The sequence below is a fragment of the Mytilus galloprovincialis genome, chromosome 11 (assembly GCF_965363235.1).
Source record: "Mytilus galloprovincialis chromosome 11, xbMytGall1.hap1.1, whole genome shotgun sequence".
Taxonomy (NCBI): Eukaryota; Metazoa; Mollusca; class Bivalvia; order Mytilida; family Mytilidae; genus Mytilus; species Mytilus galloprovincialis.
Window position 1 is genome coordinate 23,125,197 of NC_134848.1, and position 15,990 is coordinate 23,141,186.

Here is a 15,990-nt window from a genome sequence, read left to right on the forward strand (position 1 = left end):
GGAAATTGGTCACAATTATGGAATCAGAATATACAAAGGATGATAAAGGTACATGGGTAGCGCCTTTGCCATTTGAAACTCCAAGATCTATGTTAACAGACAACAGATCACAGGCTCTTCAGAGAGCTTGACAATAGGAATCAAGTTTACACAGGAACCCAGAGCTATTGAAGCACTTTTTGGCATTCGTGGAGAAAGTTTTAAACAATGATGCTGCTGAGAAAGCACTGATCTTTTGGATGTACCATCCTAAGAAACCGAACCAGATTCGTGGAGTTGTTGACACTTCACTTACAGAGGACTCTCTTTGAACAGCTGGGATAAGAAAATCATCGGTATTTCGATAAAAAATCTTAATTTTGTTAACTTGAATAAATAAAGGCAACAGAAGTATACCGCTGTTCTAATCGGGTCACAAACCAAAACTGAGGAAAACGTATCAAATAAAATAGAACTACGACACAATAAAAAAACACATAATTAAAATGTAACACACACAGTAACGAACTTTAAGATAACAATGGCCATTTTCCTTACTTGGTACAGGGCATTTAATAAAAAAAAGGTGGGTTAAACCTGATTTTGTGACATGCCAAACCTCCCGCTTTAAAGGCTTTGTTCATTATAACATTAAAATGACAACATTACATGACAGGACTTCAATAAATAAATGGAATAAAATATAGGACAGAGAAACAAACGAATAATAGCCAACAAAAGGTACCATGTTAAAAAATTTAATACGCCAGACGTGCGTTACCTCCACACAACGCTAACCAGTTACGCTCAGACGAAAAAAATTTGAAAGCCAAAACAAAGTTGAACATCACTGATGACCAAAAGTGACCAATACTGCCAGGGTCATCCGACCGGGACAAGAACATCCTTTTTATTAAGAATAATTTATACGGCAAACAGTAAATATTATAGTAAATTTTATAAAATGACTAAATTAGAGGTATACATGATTACACTGAAATAGTGACTAGCTACAGCATAAAAACGAATGCATTACAAAAACACACAGCCGTGTTAGCCAAAGCCAGTACAACGTCCAAAGTGATATCACATTTGAATTTCTATAACGAGTTGCGAAAATTAAGAAAGAATTTGAATGACATTCGCGAAAATTAAGAATTTGAATGATTTTCAAGATTAGATATGTATGACTTATATAACATTTATTAATAACAGTGAAAATTACTATCAAATTGTAGTAGTCATTAGATAAATAATTCTATCATCTAGCTATGTCGGTGTTTCTTCTGATCAAATTGTAAACCAAATATATCGTGTAAATTTCGTTGATCCAAACGAAAATCTAATAAATGAAGTGGATGATTAATTATCTTAAACATAACACACGAATACAACAGAAAAAATCCGATGACAATAACAAATATAACATGAAGACTTAATAAATGAATTTGGGATGGAAAAGTACCGTGACACGTCTTATGACAATGCGAATTCACAATCAACAAAACAGTCACAATCAGAAAATTATTACAAAATATGTCAACCGGAATAAAACACAATACAATTTCAATTCGTGTGCAAACGCTCTCTAAGTTGGTCGTTATTTGTCTAAAAACTAGATATTATGACTGAATTTTACTGACTTGACAGAAAAGTTGAAACGTACAAGCTGGAGTTCCTGGCAAATTGTGGTACATGTGACTCAAAACCTGCCTTTTTGTACTTTTAAATAGCATATCAATTAATAAAATGAAAACGGGGACTTGCCTAGAAATGCATATACCCAGAATGTTTTCTGGCCGAGAAAAATAGGGTAGAGGCCCATATATTGAAAAAGCACCTGGCATTGGATAAGGCAAGATACTACTGTACTTTGTGTATGTTTAAATGTAAGGAGCTCAAGATTCTGAACAGCCACCTAGTTTCCTTTGTGCCTCACCTCCGACAGAAGGAAACTCCAATAGCTTGTAACAAATACCTTGGGAACCTAGCATATTTAAAGGAGAGTCCAGTCTCTCTCAGTTTCAACACAACAGTAAGGGACAATGTGCCTTTGTCACATAGTGAAAGTGCCGGTTTTTGGCAACCAAGTTCCGTGGCGAGCCAGTGCCATCTTTGGTTTCTCTGCCATTGCCTCAGGCCTCCAACATGTCTAATCCTGTCAACCTTCCACCTGCTTACCACCATATGTAAACTATGTCACCAACAAATCTACCGCAATCTGCCTATCAGCATCTGCCAGTTATGTCATCCGCCATACCTGCTAATCATTTTTTTTTATCACAAACCTTGTCTCAGTTGCAAATTGCTACAGCTCAATCTCATTTGCCAGTTTAACATCATTATATCCAACAACTACGGCAACCGGTCAACCGCAACAACCCACCATATCATCAGCTTTAACTTTACAAATGCCTTCAACCATGCATACAACCACCCATTTAAATACAGCCGAGACTCTGGATCAACCATTAAACACACCATCTCCATCTATTTATTCAACCATTACCGCCACATGTACAGCTGAATTGTCATCCTATCTTCCAATTTATGTGGATAACTCAGATTGGCTCTCATACACGGAGGGTCCTTCAAAGGGAGTTGGTAGCCATGTCCAAAGATGAAAAGGTGATGGAAAGTATCTTGCCACAGTTGCTGGGGAAGGATCCACCAGGTAACTGAATTTTTTTTTCGATGCTGGTAATCATTTTTTTTTTCAACATTTAACACTATAATGTATGGGGAAACTCTTGATTTAGAATATTTTTGTATCATCTGTAGGACCTTTTTTTTCCAATTGGGGTTCGGAATATTTCCATCGATACCCCCACCCCCATTTGAAGTCAAATGGTCGTTCCCTTACTGCTAGAAAAGTTGTCCGAAAACTTTGCATTCGGTTCTACGTAATGAACATTTAAATGACATAGAGTTTACAAGTGTGAACAAATCTTATGTACAGGTAATTAAACAAGATGTATAGATGTGAACAAATGTAATGTGAAACCAATGTCCAGTACGTTAAACTAATTGTAAACAAGATTACTGTACATGGCGTTTGGTGTGAACACGGCCTTAGATTGACCATTCATCTTTAAAATTCACGAAAAGTTAAGTTAATTTTAGGGATAGACACAGATTTTGTATGAATGATTGTTGTATTCCCGATATTGACCCGATTTTAAAACGCTAGCGTTTGCAAGTATCGGTTAGAGTTTTAGAATAAGAATGAATTCCTTCACCCGAAATTTTCATAATGGAATCTGTGCTGGCTCGACCAGTCAGTTTAAACCAGGTGATTTGGGTTTAAGAAGAGATAAAGAATCAGGTGCTGACTTGTATTCTAGTACCAATCTAAAAGTGGTAAATAACTGAAAATACAAAATGTGTTAAACAATCATTAAAGTTAATAATTCATCCAGTATTGAGTAGTGGCGTAGTCCAGGATGAAGCAATGCAAAGCTCCGACACGGCGTAGCTTTCAGTGTAAAAATAGATAAATTATACTTTTGTTGCACAGTTAAATGTATCACGGGCAATTTGAAGGCATCAATTAAGCTATTTCAAATGTTACTCACGCTGTGGTTAATTATGTGGTCATTTTTATAAATTTCCTGTTTACTTAACTTTGAATTTATCGAAAAACTAAGGATTTTCTTATCCCAATATACTTAACTACGTTTCACTTCACTAAACTACACTTTTTTTTATCTCATAAATCTGCAATATCTTTATACTTTTAAAGAAATAAACACTGGCAAAGTTGATCATTTACTCAAGTCCAACAGGTCTTATTTTCAATTTGTTCTTTCTCGATTTTAAATCTAAGAACTTATACCTCATTCAATGACAGCGGTCATAACTTGCACATTAATGAAAAAAGTTATATAATCAACTTCTTTTTATCATGCGGAATAAGCAGGAAATTTTATTCAAAAGTTTAACACTCAATATTGCAACTGAGATTTTTTCGAAAATTAAATCAATAAGCTTCAGTCTACCAACTCTCAGTATTTCAAATGAGACAAAAAAATAGATAACATTTAACGGTCTTTGGCTAAATGAAGATAGAACTGCTGGAATGGAAATTTCATTTGTTGAATGACGGGAAACTTTTTTGTCATATTCCTCTTCAACTTTTCTTGTTGTTGTGAATGAGGGACTTACTTCTTTGGATCGTTTTGCCACATCTTCCAGTTTGTCTTTAAATTTCAAATAATCACGATCTTCTGATACAACTCCAATGTATCCTAGTTTAAGACAGTGAAGGTTTTTCATAAGCTAATATGTTTAGGGTCTGTTCGTCTAACTCTAGTTTCTCATGGATGACATGAAATCTGTAATTTTTACACCCATTTATGACTCTTCGTCAAGTTTTCTTTTGCTTTAGCTACACAATCTTTCTCTGTTTTGATTCCTTTTCTTGTAGGTACCCAGAATGTTTGTCTGCTTGGGCACATAAGTGGATGCTTGCACATGGACAATAGTCCGGTTCCGCAATAGTTTTTCCGGGTGTTTTTCCGACCTTGTTACGGCCATTAATTTTCATCCGAATTCAACTTCCGGGGAGTTTGAGGTAAACAATGACAATGCACAATAAAGCGATAAATGTCAAATGGAGAACTTCTAGTGTCCTGATAGATTTCTTAAGATAGTAAGTATGAAAAATATATTTCTTGGTGTACCATTACTCGTTGTTACTCTAGAAAATGTTAAATGAAAAGGTGACTAGTTAAACAGATTTTGGTAAAAAAGACGTCAAAAATATGCACAAATCTTGCGGTTTGCCGTTCGTTTCTTGTTGTTGTTCTTGGTAACAATGCCAATGAAATAGAATCTAACCGAGTGTGATTTATAGTCACAACTGTTAAAGACATACAAATCAAAGCAAACAAGATATTGGAGTGGAAAAGTATATGTGATAAGCATGATAAGATAAGAAAACATTATTTTGATTCGGCAATAGTACAAATATGTGATGTAGACGTACATGTACTGTAGAATTCGAGGATACATAATTTGTATAAATGTAGGAAAATGTGGTATAAGTGCCAATGAGACAACTATCCATCCAAGCAGAGACATATTATAGTATTGTATTATAATTTATGTCTCGGATCCAAGTAACACTTTATAAAAGCAAACCAGTATACTGTTATAAGTCAGTCAAGATATATATGGCCTTCAACATGGAGCTATCACTCAGACCTAACAGCAAGCTATAAATTAAAGGATTAAAGGGCCCCAAAATTTATAAGTGTGAAACTGTTCAAGAGGGAAAAGCAAAGGTCTAATCTGTATAAAATTTTAATTCATTTTCCTCTTGGCTGTTGAAACACCCCCACCCCTATGAAAATTTCTTGATCTGCCACTGGCATATGCTCAGTTTTCAACTATTGTTAGCCATGCATTGTGATTAGGAAATGATCATCCCACTAGCTACACTTCTATAAAAACAAACAAGATTTGTTTGCTTCAACCAAAGATGTCAAATATTAAACATAGGCAGATCCAAGCCCCCCCCCACCCTTTTTGTGTGAAAAAAAATGGTTGACTATAAAGGGAATCACTGAAGCATGAATTGAGCAGGCCCCCTTTACATAAAAGTTCCCATACCTAATAACTCATATTGTATTTACATGTATATAGAGACTACAGTTATTTTTAAAACAGAAATCTTGAACCTATAACATTACACTTTTTTGACTTTCAATAAGGGTGATACTGTACATTTATTACCTGTGCCTGAGGCAGATGTGAAGATATGTTGACCCAAGAATATAATTTAATATTTCATGAGGGCTCTGCCGGAGGGAAATATTATTTTTTAAGGTTGAACACATCTTCATATCTCCCGAGGCCAAGGGAAATAAATGTTTTATTCCACTGATAATGCTTTGTTTACTATCTGAACTTCATATCCCATTTTCTTGCTTAATAACATTTATTTGATACCGGGTTATATTGAAATCTCAATGAGACCCACTCTACATGATATGTTCCTGGTTACTATTTGCTTCATCCCTTTCAGATGTCAAATGCAAGTGATACAGATTCAGAAGATGCAGAGTGCTTCCTGTCTGTGCAAGAACTTAAAAATTGGAAGGTAACTGATCTGAGAGAATGGCTTCGAGCAAAAAATTTGAAAATTAGTGGAACCAAGGAGACTCTTGTAAACAGGGTATATAGAGCATTGACATCTGGTCAAGAATCTGGTGAAGATGATGGGATAGATGCAGTCACATGTAATATTCAGGATTTTGAATTACTCAAAGATGATTGGAAAAAAATAGACACATGTGATATTCCACCTCTACAAGTAAAGGATGTAGATAACTACTTTCACTATCAAAAGAATCCTACAACTGGGACTAGAATAAGTTTTGATAAACACATGATTAAAGCAAAAAGATTTTGCAATGAAAATTTCATTTATGATATATTTTATAATAAAATAGATGTCGACAGTGATCATTGTTATTTTAAGGCCAATTGCCTGCCATCAATGAGACTAAAGGTTCAGGTTGGAAATTCCGGCCAAATGTCTACCTTTTACTCATTACATGTGTGTCTAGTGTGTCTTTCAAAAAAGACAGGGTATATTTTATCTGGACATTGCAATTGCAAGGCAGGTGATGCTGGTTTTTGTGCACATGTTGGTGCTCTTTTATATACATTAGAGAAAACAAAAAAATCATGTACCAGTGATGCTTGTCAGTGGGATCGTCCCAGACCTATAGCAAGAAAACCAAGTCCAAAAAGAGTCAAAGATATAACATTTGCAAAAACCGATAAAGATAAAACTGATAAAGTAAAAACCATATCCAGGAGCATACAAACCAAGTTCTTGTGACAATGATGAAACCGAGTTCTTAAGTGAAATATTAGATGGACTTAAGGATATTTATCCCACATGTGTTTTATATAAAACCTTAAGGACAGAATGCTCAATTGATAAATTTTTAGATACATGCAATCCTCAATTTGTGTACCGTGATACAGTTGACTTAAAGTCTGAAACTTGTAAAAATGTTTTCTCAACATTTTTAAATGATATGGTTATCACCATGGATACATCAAAACAGTTAGAATTGTCAACAAGAGGTCAACACATCAATATTAACTGGATGAAAGCCAGATCAAAATTATTAACTGCCTCTGTATTTGGAGATGTTTGCAAAAGAATAACTGACAAACCAGACTGTTTAATTCGCCGTATTCTAAATTATGATGTGTCACAGCAAAATTTGAAAGTTAAGAGTTTGGAATGGGGTCGTTTAAAAGAGAGGGTAGCAGTTAACGAATATCAAATTAATCACCTGAAAACTTGTCAAAATGTTACAGTGGAAAATAAAGGTCTACTTGTGAATCCTAATTATCCATATCTTGGAGCCAGTATTGATTCTTTTGTATCTTGTCAAGTTTGTGGTTGTGGCATAGTTGAAATTAAGTGTCCTTATGGTTCAGACAAGGATGAAACACCTTGGAGAAAGAGACAGCCTCAGCAATGTGCAGTTGATGTAAAATTCTGCTGTGAATTAGAGAATGGGAAGTTGAAATTAAAAGGAAATCATAAATATATGTTCCAAGTTCAAGGACAAATGGCATTGTATGAAGTACCATGGGTAGACTTTGTTGTATGGACAACAAAGGGAATTTCCGTTGAAAGAATATCATTTGATGAAGCTTTATGGAATGATATGCTTTTCAAACTTAATTCTTTTTATTTGAATTCAATTATACCTGAATTCTTTTCATGCAGAGTGAAACGAGGAAAAACACTTTTTCCTAAATGAAAAATTATTAAAGAATCATAAACTGATTTAAAGTGTTCTGTATTGACGATTAAAAAATGGTAACGGGAATTTCTCGCTACGTTGGTGACCTTCTGCTGTTGTTTTTTTCTATGGTCGGGTTGTTGTCTCTGACACATTCCCCATTTCAACATTTTAATTGACCATTTATTTACTATCAATTCTGTGTGTTAGTACCAAATATTCCTTTTAGGCTCATATGTCCAAAAAGGATGTGTTATTATTATAGTTTTTGCAATCACTTGGCATCCATCTGTAGTCTGTTTGTGTTAAACTTCTTTTTTTCTAAATCTGCTCCTTTGAAAGTATGAAAGTACCAAAAAACCAAAAAAATATCAAATGAATATCAGACTTTAAAATTACAGACCAGACTGGATGACTGGTAAACACTAGAGGCTCAAATTCATATTAAGACATTTTCTTCATGGTCAATTCAGGATGTTGTGACTGTTCTAATTTTGTTTTCAAGGAATCATCTATGGTACCTACATGTATGAAAGATATGTTATGAAAGTTCTTTAATTATTGTATGGATTTTGCTCATTGTTAAAGATTTTAAATGAATGAATTCTCTTTTAGAAGCTCAGTGAATCAGATGCTTGAAAACTAGACAATTCATACATATAAAAGAGGAAAGTGCACACACTTTAAAATATTTTGCATGCCTTACTGATTTATCAGTACCCTATCAACATCATTGGTCTTGAATGGAGGTTTATATGTCTTATTCAACAAGAAAATGTGTCCACCAATACACAGATGCCCTATTTGAACTAAATATAAATAGAAGATGTAGTATGATTGCCAATGACAACTTTCCACAAGAGACCAAAAAAACTCGGAAATTAACAATTATAGGTAATCGTACAGCCTTCAACAATGAGCAAAGCCCATACCGCACAGTCAGCTAAAGACCCGAAATGACAATGTAAAACAATTCAATGGAGAAAACAAAATGCCTTATTTATATTAAAAAAAAATGAATGAAAAACAAATATGTAACAAATAAACAAATGATAACCACTGTTAGATTTACAGGCTCTCGACTTGGGACAGACACATACATAAAGTATGTATTATTTACTATGTTCAGTGAACCATGAAATCTGGGTCGAAACTTTAATTCAACATACAATTTAGAAAGACCAAGTCTTAAATAAAATTTCACCGAGTCTCAAGTTTGATGTGACTTCATCTTCATTATCATGATTATAGAAAACCTTGGCCAAAATTTTTATCCAGTGAATGTACTGTTTTACACAGTCATATTTTAAAGTTAAGTGAACCATATACATGTAATCATATGATAATTGAGATAAGAAATTAATACAATAAAATTTTGTTATCTTTAATATTTCATGTACATCATGTACATGTATATACTTGAATTGTATGGCATGAAAAATGAAAACAAAATTGCATGTCATGACAACAACTGTTTGTATAATTTAAGAGCATATCCAATAGTTTCAAGTCATGCAAGTGAAGACAGGTAATAAGAGTCACATTGAAAATAAATATATATATTTTCCTGAAAATTTTGTTACATATTCAAATGTCACAATGAGGTTTTGTGGGACATGTCACTTGTTTATTTTTGACAATATATATGACATTGCATGTTTGACACACATTTCTTTGGTTTAGTTTTGACCTACATTATTTTGTACACTATTTTTTAAGCAAAAATTTGTTCTATGATAACAGTATGTGCTGTAAACAATATTAACATAACTTATGTAAAAATAAAGAAATTATCACTGTCAGAAATATACTGTTGGATATGCCCTTAATGTTTAAGTTATTGCAAAAGAGGAGGCAATAAGTTTGTCCAAGATATACAAATTATAGCTATTTGTTCAGCCAGATGTGCTACTGAAAGTGGTAAAATAGAATTCAAAATCTGAAAATTTTTCACTTGCTCCATTTTCATCTCGACAACAATTCTAGCTGAGGCAATGTTAGCTGTTTTGAAAAATTCTGAGGATGACATCTGATGTTTTGTTGATACACGAGGTGGAACATTTAAACCAATGTCTGGGGAGAGTAAGTCTTCAATAGTAAACCCCTTATCTGCCATTATGACATCTCCAGGAGACAATTTAGGTATCAACCCATCATGTTCAACTATATGTCTGTCAGAAACATTTCCTCCCCATAATCTTGACACAAATGTTACCATTCCATTAGGTGTTACTCCTATGAAGATTTTAAATGTATTGTGATGCTTATATTCAGACCATGTCAGCCACTGTGACACAAGAGAAGAAGGTCTTTCAGTAAAAAATTCTGTGCAATCAAGTACAATTCTTGTATTAACATGATCATTAAAATGCTGAGGTAGATTCGCAAGTATTTGTTCTCTTGTAGGCCAAGCAATTAAACCTTTGCTATGGTCATATATAAAGTTAACCCAAGTATTGAATGTTCTTGAAACTGTTGTTTTTGAAATTCTGAATATGTCCGCTAAATGTTCTTGATTCAATCCAAGTCTCAATTTCATACATGTTAAGAGAAATTCATCTATTGGTCGTAAAAACCTTTTTTTTTCCTGGCTTGTCATAACTTTCCTGGTGGTACAGTTTATCCCCCATTGATCTTTTTTCTCCTTCCCAATAGTTTAGTTTCTCTGCACCATGTTTAGTTAGTGTCAAGAAGAACAGCCAAAACACTTTAAAAGTTGGGAAGCCAGTATAAAACTTGACTTTGCTGTCATCATCTTTAATATCCTCGAATATCATCCTAGGTAAGTCACACTGTATTCCTATATCCTTCACCTCTTTTGTGTGGCCCACTTGTGTTTCCACATCAACATACTCAGGTGTTGCATTCATACCTGTGTCCATAGTTTGTGTAGCAATCGCCAGTTTTTCAAAGTTATGCATAGCATGTACATTCTCATTCAAACCTTCTAAAATGCTGGTATCATTAATATGGCTCATTTGTGTATCACATGGAGGAATGTTATTATTGTTGTCAACATTTAATTCATATTTTAAAAGAGGTCTTCTTGTCTTAACTTTCTTTTGAGGCTTTGATGGAAACCTTGTTGGTAGTGATTGGTCTGTGAATGGACCCTCAAAATGTTCACTGCAAATTCGAGAACTATCATTCACCACGAAACTTTTCCTAACATTATTAACTCTGGTTATCCATTGCCTCTTTATGTGAGATTTCTTTTCTGACATTGGAAATCTGCGGAGAATCACCTTTGAGCCATTTTCTGTGACAGTGTCTGATGTATTGTGACACAGTGGGACACAGCAATACTTCTTCCCCATACTGCAAAAAAAAAAGGATGGATATTTATAAATAAGTCATAGATATACGGGTAGGAAGATGTGGTATGAGACAACTCTCAATCCAAGTCACAATTTATATAAGTAAACCAAGGCCATGATAAATCAAGGTAGTCTTCAACACGGAGCCTACACTCGCACCTAACAGCAAGTTATAAAGGGCTTAAAAAATTACTTGTGTAAAACCAATGGTCTAATCTCTATAATAAAATGCTCTGCAGACCACAGCTGAATACGATTGCAGAGGTCAAGCCCTGTTTCTGATACAGAATGAATGTGGTCTAAGGATTTCAAAATTTTTAATTTGATATAAACATGTACCTTCTATGGTCTATTATCCAAAATTTAAATACTTGGTTAGATTCAGCATATCAAAGAACCCTAAGAATTCAATGTTTGGTGAAATCAAATAAAGTTCAATTTTCGACCCTGTAGACCTCAATGTGGGCCAATTCATGTTTAGATTCAGCATATCAAAGAACCTCATGTATTCAGTTTTTGTTGAAATCAAACAAACTTTAATGTGGACCAATCACCCTGATTTAGACCAATTTGAAAACTTTACTCATAATAAAAAATCCAAGTAAATGTCCAGCATATCAAAGAATCACAAGAATTCTTTTTTTGTTAAAATCAAACCAATTAAAATTTTGGACATGTTGGACCTTGATGAAGACCAATTTGACAACAGGACCAAAAAATTAAGAATCTAAATTAAATGCACTGTTTAAACCCGTTAAATTTGACATATATCAAAGGACCCTAATAATTAATTTATTGATGAAATCAAACAAAGTTTAAATCATGTCGGTATTGACATGATTTAACAAACTTTACAAAAAATTGTCCGTTTATAAATTTATGAATTATTAAGAAACTAAGGTTTCAACTCCCTCAGGCAAAGTTGGCTTTAGATGAATTTGGCTATTTATTTTAGGTATTTTTGACATACAGCTCTTCAACGGTTTCGGTACTTATACATCTTCGGATTTCAAATGTTTGGCTTTGAGCGTTCCTGATGAAGGTAAATCCAGAAAAGCGCTTCGGACGCAAGAAATTAATAACGTGTTGTTTTCAATATTTTACATCACTGGGTCGATACCTCTGCTGGTGGACTATCAGTCCCCGAGGGTATCATCAGCTCAGTAGTCAGTATTTCGGTATTGACATGATTTAACAAACTTTACAAAAAATTATCCGTTTATAAATTTATGAATTATTAAGAAACTAAGGTTTCAACTCCCTCAGGCAAAGTTGGCTATTTATTTTAGGTATTTTTGACATACAGCTCTTCAACGGTTTCGGTACTTATACATCTTCGGATTTCAAATGTTTGGCTTTGAGCGTTCCTGATGAAGGTAAATCCAGAAAAGCGCTTCGGACGCAAGAAATTAATAACGTGTTGTTTTCAATATTTTAATTTTGGTCCCTTTTACAAATTCTGAAACTGTTGGGACCAAAACTCCCAGAATCAATCCCAACCTTCTTTTTGTGGTCATAAACCTTGTGTTTAAAATGTAAACTTTTAGTTATTTATTGGACAGTAGAGTGCTTCTGCTACATAAATACTTGTATGGGCTATTTTTGACTATACAATGAACATACATGATGTCATCGGGTACTGGCACCTTAAAGTCATGCTAAATTGCTGAATTCTTCAAAATTCTAGCATTTTAGTTAAATTTTAGACAGTTTTCATGTAAAATGAAAGTAAAATTGAGAAAGGAAAAGGTGAATATGTCAAAGCGAGAACCACCCGACTATAGAGCAGACAACAGCCGAAGGCAACCAATGGGTCTTCAATGTAACGAGAATTCCCGCACCCGTAGGTGTCCTTCAGCTGGCCCCTAAAAATATGCATAATAGTACAGTGATAATGGACGTCATACTAAACTCCGAATTAGGACCCAGGATTCAAAGAAGTTCATGGACTTTCAGTTAATTGACGAAAAGTCTGCCAACCTTGTTTTGGATAGTTTGAACCGAAAAATCTTAGCCGGAGGATGAAATGAACTTTTCAGCACACACCTACGTAAAACAATAATGTATTATTTTTTTTAAAACTATAACCCATAGGTCAACTATATTTGTTGTTTGGAAGAATGGTAAGGTGTACATGTCTCCCTTTCTTGAACGAGACAAGAAACATGAGACAAAAGACAATGAAAATATGTATATTTTTTATTGTGGCATTTAGTTGTGCCCCCAAGGGTGACTGGGGAATAGAAATAGTCATTTGGTCTTCTTCCGACCGGCAGAAAAACACTTGCCGAAGTGGGGCGTTCGTTTGGCTGTGCGGTATGTACCAAGTTCGCAGTCACGTCCGGTCAGAATGGGAACGTTAAAGCCGATGCCTCGTGTATGAAAGTATGAAAAAATTGCATGGTGGATATCCTCTTAGATTTGGATTCTCATATACGAAAGAGTATTATGACAATCTTGGTAGAAGGATGGTACAGCGTTATGAGTGTGTCAGTTTCTTTTCAAAAGACAAGGCAAGACCTTGGGTGAGTATTATGAACCACCAAATGTAAAGAATAGCAAATTTTTATATTTATGGTTGCTTGTAATTAAAAGAATAAGAAGATGTGATATGATTGCCTAAATCATTAAACAAAATGGATCTAATTCTTCACACATTATGCCACAGTTTGATGTGGCGAAATAAAACAGTTCATGTTACAAGAATGTTGGAACTTCACAACCTTTCTAGTCACTGTATGATATGCAGTATACTAGTAAGTATCAAGAATGTTCAGTAAAGTAAGATCTACAAACACATCACCATCACCAAAACACAATTTTGTCATGAATCCATAATTATGGTTTGGTTTGTTTAATATGCACACAGACCAAGATAAGCGACACAGGCTCTTTAGAGCCTCTAGTTATTGATTTCTTAGAGTCAGAAGAAAGCTTCAGGATCAAAAACAATATTCAAAACAATAAGTGTTGGCGTGCAGCACTATATGTTCTCCATAAAGAAGTATGTGCTGCAAAAAAGCACAACAAAACACGAAAGTACTTGTTCCAGGCCTGTACACATGAATAGTTGAAATACAATCCAGTGCAAGTATTGGCAGAAATGAAACATTCTTCCCGAAAGGGAAGAACTACAAAAGGAAATTGAATAACATGGACATATACCTAGGAAACTTCAAGTGAGAGGTTTTGCACTTTGACCAACTTCAGCATTACGAAAAAGACAAGCCACATCTGTATGTCTTTACAAAGCAAAAGGTAATACATAAAAGGAGCATTGTCAGCAAGGAGACGTCCTTCAGCTGGCCCCTAAACAAATATATGTACTAGTTCAGTGATAATGATAAATTTTTAGAGCTGAAAAAAGACAGTGCAGCAAACATTACGCGAAAGATAGCTATGGTACCGAGTGAGCATACCCGAGATTGAATGAACATCAGTGTGAATGTGGTAAATTAACGTTTGTGGCTTGTGCGGACTTTATATTTACTCGTAATTTTAACAAGGATCCTCTGGAACGAAACTTTGGACATTTAAGACATAAATTAAGAGCTAAAAATAATCTAACAATGTATGAAGATAGATATATGATAACATACGAATCCATGCCGGTGGTGCCCAGGCTCTCCACTGAATAAGAGAGACTATAAGTGTAAACAGGGAAAACATACCAATAAGAAGATAGACCGTGCAAAAGTATTTTGACTCCCTTAATTGTAATGAAAATGATAGACAAAACTAGTATACCTTGTCTTCATTTATTATGAATGCTCTTGTTCTTATAGCACAGTTGACCAGATACTTTTGAGGGCCAAAGTGTTGATATATAATTTTATAGTTAGGAGAGTTTATAAAAGGTTTTCCAGATCTAATATAACAGCATATATGCATTGTTTAGTGTTTCATATTCCTTTTTTGTTTCATACTATGTTTTTAGTACAAGGTGGTGGTGGGGGGGGGGGAGATTTATATAATTAAAACTATACACCAACTGTATCTGTATCGATATAAATTCTGCCGATGTAGGCACACCTCCACGACACAATGTTATAATACACAATGAATGTCTAATCCAATTATGAATACACAATAATATATCGATAAAAAGCGACTTCTATAATGCCACCGTTATGTACATTTAATATTTAATTTGACAATAAAAAGATAATATTTATCTTTAACGTAAATCTTGAACATGGGGCGGTCCTTGTATGCTCTTTAAGTGAGAAAATAACTTTACTATGCTAGCTCTGAAACCGTAGAAAGCGACCGTATTAAAAAAAGGTCAACAGATTGGTGGGGAAAGACATTTTTACAAAATAGCAATGAGAAAAAGGAAAAAAAATCAAAGAGAAATTTCCGGGAAGTGCTTTTTTGCAGGTTGCGGGTTGCAGGTCACACATATAAATTTGAGTCCTCAATATTTTATATGTAAAATGGTCATACATTTGGGGAATTAATACATATAAAATCTACCCACTGACTGATTGATTTACAAATTATTTGTTATAGTACATGTACTGTAGGGTTGAAGTATTTTGTCAGTTATCAGTTGTCAGTATTTTATGTTGTCATGTTTTTTTTTAATTATAATCTTCAAATTCAACAATCATAATTTTGATGCTTATCCTACTTTTCATTTGCGATTAATAGTTCTAAACTTTGATTTTAGTGAAGTTAAAGTAATAAAAACTACAAATTGACATAGGCTGAACAGAATCTGTGGAACACCTTACTTGGTCTTAATCTAGTAACATAAATAAATTTAATGTGAAACTAGTGTACACTACATTAAATCAAATGTAAACTTGTTTACTGTACACGGCGTTTGGTGTGAACACGGCCTTAGTTACATATACATATATATGCATGTAATTTGCACTATATATTATCAGCATAAAATATGTTTATCATATATA

General features: G+C 34.1%; 1 protein-coding gene and 1 long non-coding RNA gene across 2 annotated transcripts; one reads left to right on the forward strand and one right to left on the reverse strand.

The window, feature by feature from the left end:
* Window positions 1-4,518: 4,518 nt before the first annotated feature.
* On the forward strand, window positions 4,519-6,447 carry LOC143051890 (uncharacterized). Its single transcript, XR_012970935.1, has 2 exons — window positions 4,519-4,630; window positions 6,008-6,447. It is a non-coding gene; the product is annotated as an uncharacterized LOC143051890 (long non-coding RNA).
* Window positions 6,448-9,027: 2,580 nt separating this feature from the next.
* Window positions 9,028-11,069, reverse strand: LOC143051892 (uncharacterized). The gene has a single exon (XM_076224887.1). The coding sequence runs from the start codon at window positions 10,351-10,353 to the stop codon at window positions 9,592-9,594; it is 762 nt and encodes a 253-aa protein (XP_076081002.1). The 5' UTR covers window positions 10,354-11,069; the 3' UTR covers window positions 9,028-9,591.
* Between the last annotated feature and the right edge of the window lie 4,921 nt (window positions 11,070-15,990).